Genomic DNA, 17,645 nt, shown 5'->3' with positions numbered 1-17,645 from the left:
CGGCGGGTACGCAAACACTCGGGAGCGGAGCGGGAGCACGGGAGGAGCGCAGGGGCGTGCGGACGGCACCCGAGGAGCCGCTGCAGAAGAGACAAAAAGCAGAGGTTTCACAAAAGCTCACTTTCCAGGTTTATTAAGTAAAGTTAACTGAATTGTTTTCATTTTGTGGGGATTCCTTTCCGGCTAACCCGGCGGGTCGCACAGAATCACGGTTGGACTGTGATAACCCAAATACAACTTTGGCTCGTCTCACCGCTGACACGTATGGAATGGCTGGGGTTATTACATGCTGTGTCTGCTTGAGGCAGGTACATGTACAGATCAGCACAAGTTGCGAATGGCAGTTTTACATCCTTCCAAAACAGAGCAGGGCATCCGGCAAATGCGCTGCCGTGAGGGGACAGATGAGAAAGAAATCATACAGACTTGCAAATACGTAAGAAGTTCAAGAGATGCAAGAAACCTCAAAACCAAGAAATTGGGGGGGGGGGAGAAAAAAACCCCACTGAATTTCAGACACAATGTGTTCAAACGAAAACCCAGCTGTAAGTTCAATTCCCTTCCAAGTGGGAAACATACAGTAACGCAATTAAAGAGAAACCAGGCCTCGTCCTGGGAGAGATGTGTCCAAAAACACTGATGCACAAACAGGTTCAGAGTTCTAAGCAAAATGTCCCTGGGCATTGGTGTACTTGACTCTTGGAGCCAGAGCAAAGCAATTCATTACACTTGCTGGACTGCTGGGCCTACTGCTGCGGCTCGGTGGTACAACAGCACGTAGGATATTCCAGATGTCAGAGAGAAGGCAGCACGCAAACTGGTGGTTACTGGGAGAAATGCCACGGGCCAGACCTCCCAGGGATCGCCTAGAGCAAGGACACCTAATTCTGGTAGCCTGGCCTGCACTGCACACCACGCTAGTGTAATGTTCTGCAAGGTTCTTCAGTTCTTAGCTCACTCCTTTCTCAGCCTGAGTTGTTTCTGTCTTGTGCATGAGCACAACTGGCCGTGCAAAATGATCCGAAAAACATAAGGGACAGGACCAAAGAAAACTGGCTGAACCTGGGGCTGGCTTTCAGCTCCTATTCCCAAATATCAGTTAAAGGTTGGAAATTTATCTACAAAAGAAACAATATAAATGAAATAAAAAAATGGCACCGTCCACAAAATTAAAAAAAAAAAAAGAGAAAGAGAAAAATCTTACAACACAGCCTCAAAAACCAGCGCTGCAACGAGAGCTCAGTCACAAAATGAAGGGTTCTAGCTCTTCGTACATCGGAAAAGGAAACAGAGCTAAAAAGTACTAGTCCACATTCTCTTAATAAGTTAAACTTACTTTCCCTCCCCCTGCCTACAAAAGGGGTAGAAGCAAAGGGGAAAGGAGGCTACCAAAAATTAAAAAAAAAAGGAAAAAAAAGGGAAAAAAAGAAAGGAGAGAGAAGGAGAGCGCGCGCGAGAGAGCAGTCTGTGGTCAGAGGCTCAGAGCAGGGCTGAGTTCCTTTTAAGGGTTTAAAATATGCAAAACAGTTCCTCAAAAGTCGCCTCTCGTCAACAGTTAGTTCAACGCTGTAGCCATAGAAACTCAAGTATATATTGGAGCAGAGATTCTTTCAGGCAGATCCACCGTCATCCGGAGCGCTGCTCGGCACGCGTTAATCCTCGATGATTATGGGTTCATCATTCATGGGCTGGCGTAGCTGCACTGCCTGGATGGGCCGGAGGATAATAGGCTTGTAAGGGCGTCTGGCGGCTCGCTTGGCTTCGGAGGAGGAAAGCAGCTTGCGGATTTTCCTGCGGACAGCAAGCAAGAAAGAAACCGATTACAGAGACCGGACGCTAAGGCACTGGAGGTTCCTCCATCTCTCCCAGAGAAACCAGGCCTGCACACACAGAGGCCGCTCGCTAACGGGATGGGCCGACACTGTTTATTTTGGCAATGTCTTCCCCGGGGAACTTTGGTTTTTTGATTTATAAACCCACCAGTGAAGAGGAAATTGCATTCTCTGCTCCAGAATCCTTCCCCTGCAGAGCAGAAGGCATTCTGGTTCAGCCTCACAGCACCTGGCCCTGCTGCTGGAAGCGTAACACGTGAAATAGTTCCGACAGCCAGTTTCCACGCCACTAATTCATCCTGATGTGCGCAGGCGCGGCGGTCGGACGTCCTGCAGGCAGCTTCGTGGGAATTCTCAAAGCCAAGTTACAGCCAAACCTCTTGGGCTGTGTCGGTTGTTCCCCGCCTGCTGCTCCATCTCTCGGAGCTCTCTGCCGTTCCCCAGCCCAGGCAGGGGGGCACAGCTGTCTCGTCTACGGAAACACGGCACAGCACAACCCAGCAACATCTGGGCTCCTGTGGAGCAATGCCCCAAGGCTGAGCTGCCGCAAGGGAGCTCCGTGATGGCCACGAACCGGTGCTGGAGCCCTCCCCACTACTAACAGGGTGTCTCTCCCCCTTATTTCTCCCACACTGCGTATGCCCAAGCCAGAAACGGGCAATATTCACCTCCTGCCTCCCCTAGGAGTTTCCCTGGATGCTAACAGGCTAGCAGCAAGTCTTACCAGATGCAAGAAGCTGTTTTCCATACAGAGAGAAAGTAAAAGAGAGACAACGGAGAGAGGGGACACCAAAGTTTTAAAATTAGCAAAATAAGGTAGAAACAGACAACACAGAATGATAACTCCTTTCCTTTTGTCAATACAGGCTTAGAACTAAAGCAAATAACCTAAAGGAAAAAAACCAGCAACAATGAAAAACGTAGAATGCAATTAAAATTAAGAATTCATTTCTAGAGGAAGCTGTGGTGGCCAAAGGCATACAGAGATTAGAAACAGAAGCGATAAATATTCACAAGAGTCATCTACCAGTACCAGCCTCCAGTTCAGGAACTGGGGCAACAATGGGGGTCTGAGAGACCCCTACGGGCTCCCACCTTAACGATTTTTTAACTCGCCACCAGAGACACGGCACTGCGCTAGAGGAAGGGCAGCCGCAGGGCTTTACAGCCCACAACTCCACAGCCTGTCTCCCAGAGATAACTTTTACACTGTTTGGTTACCCAACATCGTTGGGGCCAAATTTTTCATATAAAAAAACAGGAGAACAACAAAAAAAACCCCAACCAACCAACCAAACCCAAAAGGGAAAGAAGAGGAGAAAAGACAAGGCACGTTCATAGAAGAAACTGGTCAAAATACTTCCCCCTCTCCCCTAAAACTGACCCTCCCCACTGCCAGCGCTGACAAATCAGCCTCAGCTGAAGATGAATCGGCTCTGGTGAGGTTGGGTCATCTCCTCACTTGCATGTTTTTCCCCAGAGCAGAACGAGCACAGAGCTCACACGCACGGAGACACGTCCTTTGTTTGCCCAGCGTCCCCATTGCCCCGGTGTCTTCTGAAGCTGAAAGGGCACAGGGCGGGGAGCGAACGGGGTAGAAAAGGGGCACAGTGGGGAGAAAATAAGAGGTAGAATCCCGATGTGATGGTTTTTCCAAGCCTCACTTGGCTGAAGGTGATCTACGTTCAGCCAGCGGAGCTGCTTGCGGTACCCGGGCGCGCTCGGTTAGACACGCCGCCATCGCAAACGCGTCTCGCGGCGGCTCCTGCTTCCTGATCTTTTTTTCGCCGCCTCCGCTCGCATAAATTATAAAGGCCGGGTTCCCTACTGTGAGGCTTCAATTCAAAAACTCACCCCTTTCAATCGACCAACTTTTCAAACCGATCCCTCTCCCGTTTTCCAGCACCGCTCTCTCCAAAGGGGGAGGAGGGGGGGTGTAAAACTTCAGGCAAACCTACGTTCTGCGAGCGAAAGCCCGGCCTGACCCTCAGCTGGAGGACGATCCGCAGATACTGCTGCGAGACTGATCGCCAGGGCGCCAACACAAAGCTCACATTGTTTCAGAGCTCACAAACAAGCCTCACATTCTTGACGCCGGAACGCGGCAGATGGTTCAGGGAAAAGTTAGAGGTGAAGCGCCCGACAGAAAACCCGTGCCGCTCGCAATGCTGCGTCGCCCAGGCTTCCCCCCTTGTCAGCAGGCAGCCAAGCATCTCCTTTCAGCACTCGCCACTCAGCGAAGCAGCAAGGCTGCCAGACAAAGGATCCTGTTCTTTTTTTAATGGCAGAGATAAGGGCCGATGTCTATCACCGTGCTACGATTTCTGCGTCAAGAGACGTGCCGGTTGCCGCGGGACTGATCTTTCCCACATCAGTCGCGTGACGAATCCTCTCGCTGTTCCCTACAGAGCAAAGGGCAGGACCTCGCAGCAGTGCTCGGACACCCCTACCCCGGGCCTGCAGTTGTTCTCGTGGGCTGGACGACAGAGACGTCAAGCGGTGTTTTGTAGGTGCGGGATTACAAAATAAGCCTTGAGCATCGCTGAATCGGAGACCGTATGCCCTGCATCCACAATGGCACCTGAATCTGCCGGAGCTGCGGGTCTGTAACAGGATCCTGGGGCCTCTTTACCACAGCAACGTGACAACAGGAATAAGGAAACTGCTTGCCCTTAAATACTTCTCTCACTTTAGTTTCACTTATATTCAGGATCCCACTGCTTACCGTCACAGCGTCTCACAGGAACAGAACAGGAGAAGGAACGACAAAGTACAGATATGAGCTGGTGTGAAATGCACGGTTGCATTACAGGTGCCCATAGGAACAAGTCTAACAAGGAAATAAAGATCACGTTTCGCCTGTGTTCTAACAGGAGGGGTTTCCTGCACCAAAATCTGACGATCCGATAGATCGGGGTTAGCAACTTGAATGTTACCGGCCTCGGCTTCCCGATGAAGCCCATCTGGGATACCAGGCGCACAGAACAGCCACTTGAAATGCGTTGCAGGCTGAGGAGGAGGGCTGGGGATGTCAGGGCTCTGACTGTGCGCGTCATGCTGAACAAACAAATACTCGGAGTAGCACCAAACATCGTAGTACCAGAAGAGATGACGTACTCAAAACTCCTGACCTCCCCGGTCCCTTGCAAAGGCTCAGACACCCAGTAATTCCCATGTCCATCTCTGCAAAGGGAAAGGTAAGTGCTTCTCTGCCTGCGGGGGCACTGATACTGGAAGTGTTGGTCACTCCAGGCTTCAGAGACCAACAAAAGCCAGACAGCACCTCTGCTTGCAGGGAGGGCTGAAATTCAGGGCTGCGGCTTTGCTCTGACCTTCCACGAGGGTGCCCAGGAGAGAGGCACCAAGTCCTTGGAAGGAAAGGACACAAGCCTATGTCCCTATCTTTCTCACCACACTCGGGAGCAGTCGTCCCTTCCTGGGAATATCACGATATCGGGAACACGTGCAGAAAAGCTTTGCTTTAGTGATCAGGTCACATAGTGGCTGATGGGTTTTAGGCCAGTCAGTTTTAGGGTGAAACTCAGGCAAGAAAAGGTGCTTTCCCTATTTTTATCCCTCAGGCAGCCTGGCAAGAAGGACTAGCAGAAGCATTACCACCAAAGGAGGAGGGTGGACACTGCAGGGCTAAATCTCACCGCTACTGGTAGCCAATATAAACCTCCAAAGAAATGAGGCAACTCAGCTCCCCGAAACTTGAAGGTTTCGGTACTCAAGACACAGGAGGAGATATTCTGAGGTAATACAAGACATGTCCTTCAGCATGCAAGAGGCTCTGTTCCTCAGCATCACCCATGCGCCAGAAGGCCCCTGTCCTGCTGCCGAGACTGCGGCGGGACCTCCACAGGCATTAATGGGTCTAAACCAGACGAACTCCCTGCCTCAGTCTTCCTCCTTACTGCCCATCTCTTACCGGAAGAAGAATCTGCTTTCTCTGGAATGCCAGAGCACAATTAGGTGTATCACAGCCTTTATCCACCTCAGCAGCAGTCTCTGCATTCAGTCCATAGCAACAGATGTGCCGAAGAGATCCCCGTCTAACCACGAAATCAGCTGCAGCACCCACAAGGAACACAAACCAAAAGGCCTCCCCTTAAATCCTCCGAAAGACCAAGTTTCCTACCTGGTTTCTTCAGTGGCCATGTAAAAAACATCGTCCGGGGCATCAATCCAGTTCATCCTCCTCCTTTTCACTGGAGGCATGGATCCACCACGAATTAATCGGACTTTTGTTGGGTATGATTTCCCATTGAGCAGCAAGTTTCGGCTTGGTCCCTAACGCGACACATAAAAAAGTGTAATTAGGGACTGCAACAAACCTGTGGCAGCATGTGATAAGCACTGAAAGGAAGAGAGAACTAGTTTTCGTGTCGGTTGTTGAGAGTTTATGGTAAATATTTCCCCTCTTGCCCATGACTGAACACAGAATTCACGTAAAAGCAGTTGTCCACAAGCAGAAGAAGTCAGGCACCTTCAGTATACAATAGGACAGCGATACTCCAGCGACAGGACAGATAATAAATGGAAGGCATTACCAATAACCTCTTGCTTGTGTCTGAAAGACGACATCAAGTTTGAAAGACAGAGCATAAGACTTAGATTTCAGCTACTGCCATAGCTCTAGAGCAACTCTATTGATTTCAGGGAAGGAAATCTAGCTACACAGCAAATCAAACACAACAATCAGAATTTATAGTTATTCCAGCGTACCAAAAACTTACCCATATCCTTTTTGTTCTAGGAAGGTTAATATTTAATGATGCATTTAATGTGCCGTTGAAAACAAATCTAGAACTACAAAGCTTAGCAGCTTTTCATCGTAAAATCCTTTCGGCATTTAACACCACAGATTGCCCACACGCAACACACTTGGCAAATCAACGCAGGCACAATTCTGCAGACCCACAGCAGCCCCCTTCCGCTCAACTGGAGAAACATGAGCTGTTATTAAGAGGTGCAGATGCAAGGGAAGCGAAGGATTAAGCTTCTCGAACGCGGCTGTCCTTGATAATTTGAAGTCCAGTTCTGCTGCCCCTCTTCCTGCTGCTTAGCACATTGAGAAATCCCAACGAAATCAGTAACATGGGACGAGTCGGGAAGATGCAAAATAAGGGCCCCCAAAATTTGGTATGGATAAATTAAAGCTGGTCAGAAAACAGTCCGGTACAACTTTAATTCTGGGATTTCATGGGCCATCCCCCGAGGTCAGACCATCTCCTCTGGTACACCAAAGCTTCCCCCCTTCTGCCCCCAAAATGGGAAACTGAGCGTGTACATGAGGGATGCCCGGCCTGGGAGAGCCACCTCAAAAGGAAAAGTGAGGACATGAGGTACTCACATCCTTAAGCGTCAGGTTACGGCAAATGCTCAACCGAATTTTAACACTTTGACTCAGAAAGGGAAGGCTTCAGTCTGCCAACCAAGAAAAAAACACACCAGAACCCTGTGTCTATCTCATCTTTAACTAAGGAGAAAAACCCAACGATCGATGACCTCTTTTTCTTGACCAGCCTTAATCGACCGTCCTAGCAAGATCTGCTTCTTGTAGAAAATCAGGGCTTTACAGCTAACCAAACAAAATCCCACCTTTTAAAATCCTAAGCTCTCGAAAGCTGCAATATCCAAGTGCAATAACGATTTAATTTCTCAGTTGCCCAGCTCCATGTTATACAAGACAACTTCGGCACCACAGCAGACCACCGAAACACTTCGAGAATTGCTTTTGTATTTCAGGTTTATTAAGGAAAAGGTTTCAAATAAAAAGCTTTTCTGTTGGGTTTTTTTTCCTACCCCTCCAGATTTCTCCAAGAAATTAGGGTCATGAAGGATATTTTCTCCGCACGTGCAACATAAACAGGAGAACAACTCCGGAAGAAGAACTTGGAAACACCTAGAAGGGGCAGCCCTGTGCTTCGAGGTTGCCTTTTCTCCACCCGCACAGAGCAAGCTGTTTCAAATGGTACAACCTGAAACGTGGACCTTGAATTTTCAGTTCAGCATCACACTTCTTCAAGCAACCAGAACTCAAGGCAGTTCGGGGGTTTTACCCTAAAACACCTACGTTGGGTCATCATAGGTTTCTCCCACTGCACTGAGTTGGTTTATACAGCAGACACAAACAAGTAGCCAGTCTCCTCAGCGACAAGGAACAAAGCTGAATTCCTGGAGGAATACGATTTACCACTTGGGATCAGATGCTCAAGTAACAAACCGAAGGAGTGCTTCGTTACTACAAGCAGACCGGCGTTACAGCCTACCCTGATGACGCTACGCCCCGTCCGAGAACGTGACTAGCTTTGGGAATGCCGGCGGTCACCAGCCGGCGACCATCGGTCACGCCTGACCCACGGCAGAGCGACCGCCGACCCTCGCGCGGCGTGGCAGTTCACCTGCTGAGGCAAGCTCCACTTCAACACCAGGAGATCGTTTTGGAGGAAAGAGGGTGGATGCTTGAGGTTCTCTCCCATGAGTTTTCCATGAGCCGTGTGTACGGGGGGAAAAAAGGGATGCACAGGCTTTGTGCCGGCCTCTTCACACCGAGGGGAATTTTTTGAGAAAGCATTTTGCCAGAGACACATCACTCAGACTGGCTATTTGCTTCTGTCCTTTGATAACACTCAGCGTAATGGATGAAAAACTAGGAATCGTTTTGACTAAAAAACAACACAAACAAACATTCTCCACAGACAACTTGCACACCGACTTCCTAAAAAAGTAAGAATGATAAAAAAAAAAAAGAAACCGTTTTCCAAGCAAACCCTTCCATCATTTAAACCTTCCTCCTTCAGCAAAACACGTTCCACCTAGAAACACATCCCAGAGCTTTGCTATGAACAGCCACTCGGTTTCTGCATGAGCAGAAACAAACCGTTCCGTTCAAAATTTATGTAAATAGAGTTAAATTGTAGGTAACCACTTCCATGTTTCCTATGCCCCCAATTCGTTATTTTTTGACAACTTTTCAATCAGTTGGGAAGTATGACCAGCTGCAAACAGCAAAGACGGAAGTGAAACACTAGGGTTTAACGGGGTGTTCTATCTAGCGCGGGTTAATAATTCTTCTTTTCCCTGTTTTGGTTAAATGAACATTCTCTTACCATTTGTCTGGTTTGTCCGTGGTTAGGCAGACCTAACAAACAGGAAAGAGAATAGAGCTGGTAAGACCATTGCTTTTCCAAGACAGAAAAAAGTACAAAATCAAAACACACGCAGCTATGATGGCAACTGTGCTGTTTTGCGACAACCAGAGGCGTCTGCCAAACTGACTCCTCCCCTCCTGGGCAGGTAACTGAGAAAAGGGCTTCCTTAACAACACGGTTGGAAGAGCAGAGCCCCCACCTTAAAAACACATTCCATTTGCTCAGTCTTTTCTCTGTTTACTCACACCTTTCTCCAAACTACCGCTAAAAGTACACCTCCTCGTTCAGATCTGAGGTTTTCCTCAAGTCTTGGGGAAAAACCTGGCAGTCTGTCGGAGTTTTGGAAGAATTTACTGACATCAAGGAGGAGAAAGAGGAAGGCATTATACACTGTCAAGACAGCAACAAATAAAATCTTTCCTATCATCCCTGAATCCCCAGGGAACGCTTCAGCTCAGACGTTAAGCTACAAGCTGTTAGCAAACAGATTGTATTTGCTGAACCTACCACCAGTAAATACTTCCACAGGCGTTGCTCCGGCAGTCCCAGAGCGACTCCAGCTACCACACAAAGCCCTTCCCCATGACACAAACGGCTCCGTAAGGCACCGAGCACTGTGGCTTGACCTTACTGGCTTTTTTGGCTGTCCTATCACATACCCTATCGTGCTGCCACCGCGTAGGTACTCAACTGCGCTTGACATGCACGGGACCCTGCGGGACACACACCCTTGGGATACGAGGGGATGATGTGTGGCTAGAAGGCAGCAGGGTATGGCATGGAAGGGACTGGGAGGCCTCTCTGTTAGCATCGTTTAGTTTTCCAAGATGCATGCTCCCAGAAAACACCGTGTCACCGACAGCAGTGCACCAAACCATCTCTGTCAGCCCTTTCTGGATGAGAACCAAGGTATCAGTGCATCAAGTCCCACAGGTACTACAGGACAGGCATCAGCAAGTGCTGCTGCCGGCTGCGGAAGTTTCCAGTAGGAACTCTGCGCTCACACCTACAGCAGGCTTCCCAGCTTGCCATTTCCCATTGCTAGCCAGTTAAGCTGTGATGAAATGGCAAAGCTCTTTAGAGAATCCAGCAAAATGAACAGCTCGTGGTCCGAACTCCAACCGATTCCTCCAGGTTCTCCTTGGTAAAACCGACCACCGTGTTTCTTGGCGTGCTTGCTGCCAGCACACGTGGCACGGTAACGTACCGGGAGGAAGGCGGAACAGGGGACGTTTTCCGAGCACCGAGCATCACAACACTGCATTCAAATGAACAGCTCCTATCAAATGTATTTCCCCTTCTGTACAGACGTTTGAAGCAGCTAACAGCGTACATAAAGACACGTACTTTCACTTTTCACAGCGTTTTTGTGCCTAAGTATCCGCAGAGATGATGAAGTAGCTGCCAAAAAGACTTCCATCAAATCTGCAGAACAGATGTGCCAGGCACCAAGCAAGACGACCAGTAACAACCTTTGGATGTTGACAAAGGCAATAGAGGCGCGAGATAATCGCCCCTTTTTACAGGGGAGCAGCAGTCCAGCCCAACACAGCTGGGAGCAGCTGTCCGAGACGGATGGACAGAGCTCCGCGGGCGCTGGGGGACAGTGCAGCCAGCAGGATGCAGCCTGAACCTGCTGGTTTCAGAGCTAAGCTCCAGCACCGGGCTTTTCTTCCCCCTTCCGTAACAGAATGATAGCATTTTCTCCATTCACAGGAGCCGGGAGAGATGTACATCAACTGATGTTATTCCCTGGCTTGAAGCCACCCGTTTCATTTTAGCCACCCTCCAGCTCAGCTCTGCTCTTGTACTAACAACATCCGTGGTGCCAGAAGAGACCGGCCCGCGGGAGCAGCTGCGATGGCTGTTGCTTGGCCGTACAGCAGACAGTAAGCAATGCTATTCCCAAGCACCAGAACTCACCCAGAACACTCCACGCTGAGATGCTGAGTCCGATACAAACGGAGCAAAGGCTGAGCAGAATTGCTACTTGCTCTGAGCCTCAAAGCTTCAGAGCCCTCAAACCGCAAAGCAGCTTCGCCAACAGGGACACACATCACCCCTGAGCTGGAGTTTTCTAGGATACAGCTGCTCGTGACAACGTTTTGCTCCAGTAAAAGAAGACACAGAACAAAGTTACGGTTCCAACACGTTTGTGATCGCAGTAATCAATTAGCTTATTAATCTTTGCTATCTGTGACTTTTCCCATTAGTCACACTTGGACAGCTGGAGTTCGAAAGAAGGAAAGCAGACACTAAAAAAGACTAGCTTCAGTTTGCAGTAAGAATCACACTAAAAGTACGTGCAGCCGAAGCACCGTTACTGAACCAGCAGCTTCTACCCACCACAGTCACCCCAGAGGTACAGAGAGAGAGCCTCACATCTGTAACCCGCTGCACAACAGCCGTCAAGTCAACAGGGTGCATCTGTACTGGAAACAATGGATTCTCACCCAAAAGTAGCTTCTGCGAGACAGACACCTCCACGAACTACACTAAGGTGCCGTCTCTGGGTAAGGAGCGGCGCAGACGGGTAACTCACCGCACGAACCTGGGTCCTCCCCGAGCTCCTTGCTCCGTCTTCACAGATGGAGCTTTGAGAGACATGCATCCACAAGCAGTTAAAAAAGTAGGACAGCTCAAGCATATGAACCAGGAGCAAAATCCAACAAGGTTCTGGCAGCTCCTCTACTGGAAAAAGCTGTCTTGAACTGCATTTTATGGAGGGATGTCTAGAGAAACCAGAGGCTGAGAAGTGTGAATATTCCTTCTGACAGTATCTAAGGTCCAACTGCTTGAATTTACATACCTCGCATGAGAAACAACACTGAACTCCCTCAAATAAGGAAAAAAACCCCAAACAAATAAGGTGGTGAGCGAACCTTTAACCCACAAAGTGTAAAGGTCTGTGATGATGACTCTAAGCAGATCTTCCACTCTCCTGCAGCCCAAAAAAACAGAAATATACTTTGGAAACTCAAGATTAAATGTGGTTTGGAAAACGCCAAAACCCTACAAAAAGTCTTCCCATTCAATTCCTCCTGCCAAAGTCTACACGGAAACAGAGAGGAAGTCCCAGAGGATAAAACGCAGACAAGGTAAACTGGAGGTATATCTGCAGATAAGCACAGATGTCCCTTGCCACAGATGGTTCTCCAGCGTTACTGAAATGGCAATAAACCAACTAATCGCAGTCCTGAGACTGGCACCCTCAAAGCACGCCTCCACTCCCCACAACTCGGGGAACAAAGACCTCAGGGCTGTTCCTCAAGCAGAAGCACAATTACAGAGATTTTGGCTCAAAACCAGGCACAGCAGGTTACTATGCCCTAATAATCCTCTCATTCTTCAGCTACCAAAGCTGTGGATGAATACGTTTTCCCACAAAAAACCAAGGCAGGTGGGGAAGGACTATCACAAACAGCAAATCCAAGTCTGTTACTACCGTTACTTTGCAGCTTGGGGATGGGGGAACCACCTCTCAGTCAACAAACCTGTTCCTTTTCCAACAGACTCATATCATCTGAGCCTAATGCCTTCAGTCTCGTTAAATTTAAAATGAGAGAACACCCCGACTTCCTGCTGCAACTGGAGCACCAGCCCAAGAGCATGCTGCTGGAGAAGGGAATAGTTGGCAGCTGACAAGTGGAGTGGGGGAATCTAATTTCCCAACGGGAAGCAAACCAGCACACCCAGTCCCACTGGAAGCCCGGGAGTAGACTCACACTCCTTGCTCGTGTTGTCCCATTCCCCGCCAGTCCAGCGAGACGTCCTCAGCCCCCCGAGGGAGCGTTCAGAAATTGCTCCCACCGCCCAAACCCAGCCTGCTTTTCTGCCCGCTCCCCACAGCACACAACTGACGCCTGGAGAAGCACTGGAGGGCAGGGGTATTTCCATGAAGTTACGACAGCATGCGTTGGGAAGCTGCAGAACAAGCGCCAACCATGGCCATTTTTCTACCTGGGGCAGAAATGGTTTTCCAAGCCTGAACATCCGAACTACTGCCTGTGCCTTCGGTAGTTTGGCACAAGAAGTCTGCACAGAGCTGATGCCAGCGACCCGGAGGAAGGGCAGCCCAGCTTCCAGGCACTGAGCATAACTTGGAGTTGTTAAATTTATATTCACTCGAATTTACTAACTCTCCAGCTTACCCACCACACACAAAACTATGGATCCTTCATCTCATGTTAACATAGGACATCTTTTCTTTCCCTTTTTTTTTTTTTTTCTTTTTCAACCAATCAGGACATTAAGCAGCGAGTCACAGATGGTATTTCAGTTGTAACCTCCATTTACCAAGGAGAAATATCATGCAGATCATGCAATATGCAGTAACATTCATAAGCACGTCTTCAGTCACAACCAACATGGAGAATTTAACACACACTTTCACAACCAGCAAGTTTACTCCACTAAAATAAGATGGCTTTCAAAAATCCATACACTCTTCATATGCATTTTCCTTTTCCCAAAGTCAGCTCCTCCTGGGATTCCATTCTTCCCAGCAGTAACAAAAACATCAACAGTACCACACTGGTGAGCAAGCTAGAAAAATAACATAAAGAATGCATGCATGAATGAGGCTTGACGAACAAGAATTTCCCTTCCAAGTTACTGAAGTCGTCTCCGTGTGCTGAGATACACACGCAGCCAGATTTTGCAGCAGGCTAGAAGAATGTTTTAGTACCCCTCTCTCTGAAACTGCCAAGAGCGTGTGACCACTATGAGCAGACTGAGTGTCCACCTTCTGACAATCAAAGGCTATAAACTTTCACTAATGCAAGTGCAACGAGCAGAAAACAAGAGCATAAATTGTACCAAGCACCACCCTAGACTAATATTTGCCCAAAATGCTGTTGTACATAAGAACAATGTTAAAATGGCAATTTACTTACCCAAGTAAGTTCCTACCAAGATTGGCAAAGGAAAAGGAAAAAAAAGATTTAAGGTTAAAAAAAGGGAGAGATTCACACAGTTCAGAATACAGTAGCCCAGCCCCATGCAACAAATACAGAAACAAAGACTGGTTTGGTTGCAATGAAACACAGAAATGATGGCAGTTCTCTGCAGGACAGATAAACCCAAGACAACATTAAACAAACAGTGAGTCCGAATGAGAGATTCTACACAGAGGAACTTTAATTTTGTCCGAGTAAGTAGGGGTTCGCTACCCACCGCCTTCCACTGACCCCTGGACATGAACCTTGTTGGATTCGGACACTACTTCCAAACATCCTTGGTCTAACAGCTTCATTGATTTGCTTCACGGTACCTCATAGATGATGTGTTTGCTCATGCAAAGCTGTACCTTCTGCTACTTTGAGGACCCTACTAACACTTCCCTACTAATTGTAGTGATATCCAACCACAACCAGTCAGTAGCCACCCTTGGACAAGTATGTTGAGGATGGGGAGCCGCTGGCTTGGTGTTGAGCCAATAAATACTATCCACTCACAGCCCTAGAGCATCATGGTATATTCTGGTCTGGCTGTAACACGCTGAGTGGTTAAAAAGGAGACGTAACAAAAGCATGCACCTCGCTGCTTTAGGACTTGCTGATCCAAACTGTGTAACGTAGAATCCACTGAATTATTCACTGTTCCTAGAACTGGGATTATTACATATTATACACGTGTGTTTGTGTATGTATGATATATCACACATGTAGATTCCACTTAATTACAAGTGCAGGCTTTGCACTCTCAGGGGCATCCGCAATTCTGCCCTTGCATCGTTAGGCATTCATTTCCTCTCGTATTAATTACACCTGCTCCCTACCACTGCCTTGGGATACGCGCTCTTCTCTCAATCCACATTTGCATCTCCCTCCATAGATCCCTCATAAATGAAAGGGGTTTCGCCAGCTGACCCATACAGCATAATGCCCATCCCCTGCTTTCATTTCCAGACCCTTCTCCCTAACACCCAAAGGAAGTAATCACAGTGTCACGGTTAAGCTGAAGGCAAGTTAAAAAAGTTTCACTCAACATCTGAATACAAAATCCGATTCTCAAAAAGAATCTGTAATTTTGGCACGTAATCTACCGCAAGCAAGTTGCACAGGCACATGGTTCTTGGGGTGTCCAAAAAGCATTTCAAGCAACTTGTCATCCCTCCCAGCTGTGCTGCTGCTGGCAACAAACCGACATGCCTTAAAGAAGCGCCAAACGTCTTCTCTCTTGACACTAGTCAGCGATACACTGGTCCAGATATCAGCAGCTAAAGCCAGGATTATTCCTTAAAGGACCACATTATTCCTTAAAGGACCAGTGATCCCTGTTATTTACAGTCATTCCTGGATGGGCAGATTTCCTCTGCCTGGTTAGCCTTCACTTTGCAAGGGCAGAATTTTCGTGCAGCTTATCCATACAGGTAGGTCCAGATTTTCTGCAAGGTCTGTCACGCAGAAAAAAACTCTCTGAGGCAAGTCTGGTCACCTACATCGTGATGCTTCTTTATATTCCCACCTCAATAGCCGGTTTTGATCAAGAATAGTATTTCCACTTCCACGTTCATCTCTTGGTAATTAAACTCATGCCATGCTAGGCTGCTGGATGCTCCCAGTTCTAGGGGTTCATTCACATTTTCCCAAAAAGGAGGTGAGAAACAATGAACCAGAACACATTAAATTAGATTTGACGTTCCATTTGGGGTTAGGAATCCCCGGAAGCAGAAGCAAGGTATTCCAACAGTTAATTAACCTCACTCAAAAATCTGCAGCTTGTTTCCAGCTCAAGTTTTTCTACAGTACCTTCTGGCTACTGCAGCTCATTATTCCCTTCCTGGCTAGACTAAAAAGCCCTCTATTATTACACTTCTGCTGCTCCTGTCAGCAGAGACAAATATCTACAACTTCCACTTTGATAGAAGCATTTCCCATTATACAGTGTTTTCCAGTCCCTTCACCGTTTTCATGGCTCTTCTATAAACCCTCCCCCATTTTCAGCATTCGATCCACTGCCACTTTATCAATGCAAGTTTGTTGCTGGGAAAAGCCTTCCCTTTATTTCAGCTACTCATTCCTCCCTCTCTCTCTCTGCCAATTTTAGAGTGCATGTGATGACCCTGAAAAATCCAATTTGATTAGATGAAAGCCAACATGGTATAAAAGAGAGAGGGGGAAAGGCAGGAAAAAAAAAAAAATCATCTAACAATGCTTGCTCCTTCCTCCCTTCCCTCGGTAGGAATTTGCACAGACAAGTATCCCATAGACCCTGTACTGGCTAGCTGTAGGGAAAAAAGCAAACAAGGTCCAGAACATAAAACATCCTCTCTATCTCTCTAGAGACAGCTTCATGGCAAGTACTGTCAGTCAAGCTCCGTAACATTAATAAATAAGCAACAAACTAATCATTTCTTTAACGTCTTACTACATTCAACAGCTCATGAGACTCCATGTACCTTTCATGCTCCAAAAATAGGATTCTGCAGCAATTTGTCCACGCTAATCTAATGTTGAAGGAGAGCTGGGAAGGGCACTGTATGCCTAATGATGCTTCCAATGCAATTTAAAGAAGAGGAAAACAAAATAGGTGAAAGGAATACAACCTTCTGATAAAACAGAGTGGAGATAGTGAGGAGAGATGAGATTAAGAATATTTGTCTGTTCTTGGAATTCATCACCAGTCGAAAATCTAGATGCCTGGCTAAAGAAACCATATTTGGAGCTGGAAAAAGTTTAGCTCTCTAGGGTTAAGCAGGTGATACGTCAGAAAAAGAAAAGTTAAAAATACTTAGCTGGAGTTACAGTGTCAAGAGAAAAAAACAAGCAAACAACAAAACTCCAAGGGAAAAATCTGAATCACTTTTAAGTTCAGCAATTTCCAACAATTCCATAGTTAGGTTTAACTAGTTTTGGCCACAACACACTAACAACAGCCTCCTTTTCTTTTCCTCCTTGATCTCTCACCACCAAGGTTCCCCTTTTCCCAGCCTTTCCTTACTTACCATTACTATCTCTCCTCAAACAAGAGTTCAGCTTGACCAACACACATCCACCCACTGACCAGCTAGCTGGTCTTCCCTCTCCAACCCCTCCACCCTCAGTCATCCTTTGGGCACATTTAGGAATGGCGTTTCCATTTACGCAGGAATGTTCATCAAAGCACTTCACTGGTTAACTTTTTTGAGGGCTGAATTCCAACAACTGACCACCCATTGTCCTAAACACCAAGGGGTGGTAGAGCCTCAGACAAAAATTCCAGCGGTGCTGCCTAAAGGAATGCCCAAAGACCTGCATGAACAGTTCCATTTTCAGCGATGTTAAACAGCCAAATTCTAAACGAAGGCAGCAGGTGTCATGGGAATTTAAATGCCTTATGAACGTGACCACCAATATGTATGAACACGGACCGTAATGCTTTACACTAAGCGCAAATACAAGCTGCTACGTGGCTCACTCCCTGCAAAGCAATCCCTTGTCTATATATAGTGCTTTACGACTTGGCCATGGCGTGCCATCAGCTCAGCAACTAGCCATAATTTACAGTATGCATACTTCATCCGTGAGATTGGAAGCAACAGCCCAGCACCAAGAGGCCTTTATCACCAGCAAGGAGACTTCAGCGAAAGCCCACCACAACAGCTGTTCCCTGTCACGTGTTGGAGAGTGACACAGGGACCCGTCCAAACCGTAAGGTGTCTTCCCGCTGCCAC

At 47.6% G+C, this 17,645-nt stretch overlaps 1 protein-coding gene across 1 annotated transcript in view; it reads right to left on the bottom strand.

Annotated features, from left to right (window-relative positions):
- Nucleotides 1–105: 105 nt before the first annotated feature.
- LOC104509750 (metastasis-associated protein MTA1-like) overlaps nucleotides 106–17,645 on the bottom strand; it is a gene marked incomplete at its 5' end in the record, with an annotated part of 25,900 nt that continues 8,360 nt past the window's right edge. Inside the window, 3 exons of the mRNA XM_010151789.1 lie at nucleotides 106–1,791; nucleotides 5,974–6,125; nucleotides 8,948–8,979. Of these exons, the coding sequence (XP_010150091.1) occupies nucleotides 1,653–1,791; nucleotides 5,974–6,125; nucleotides 8,948–8,979 (323 nt within the window). The remainder of the gene's footprint in view (nucleotides 1,792–5,973; nucleotides 6,126–8,947; nucleotides 8,980–17,645) is intronic.

The sequence above is a fragment of the Eurypyga helias genome, unplaced genomic scaffold, assembly GCF_000690775.1.
Source record: "Eurypyga helias isolate BGI_N326 unplaced genomic scaffold, ASM69077v1 scaffold10455, whole genome shotgun sequence".
Lineage (NCBI taxonomy): Eukaryota > Metazoa > Chordata > Aves > Eurypygiformes > Eurypygidae > Eurypyga > Eurypyga helias.
The sequence above is the reverse complement of the archived record's forward strand: the minus strand, read 5'-3'. Positions and strand labels throughout refer to the sequence as shown.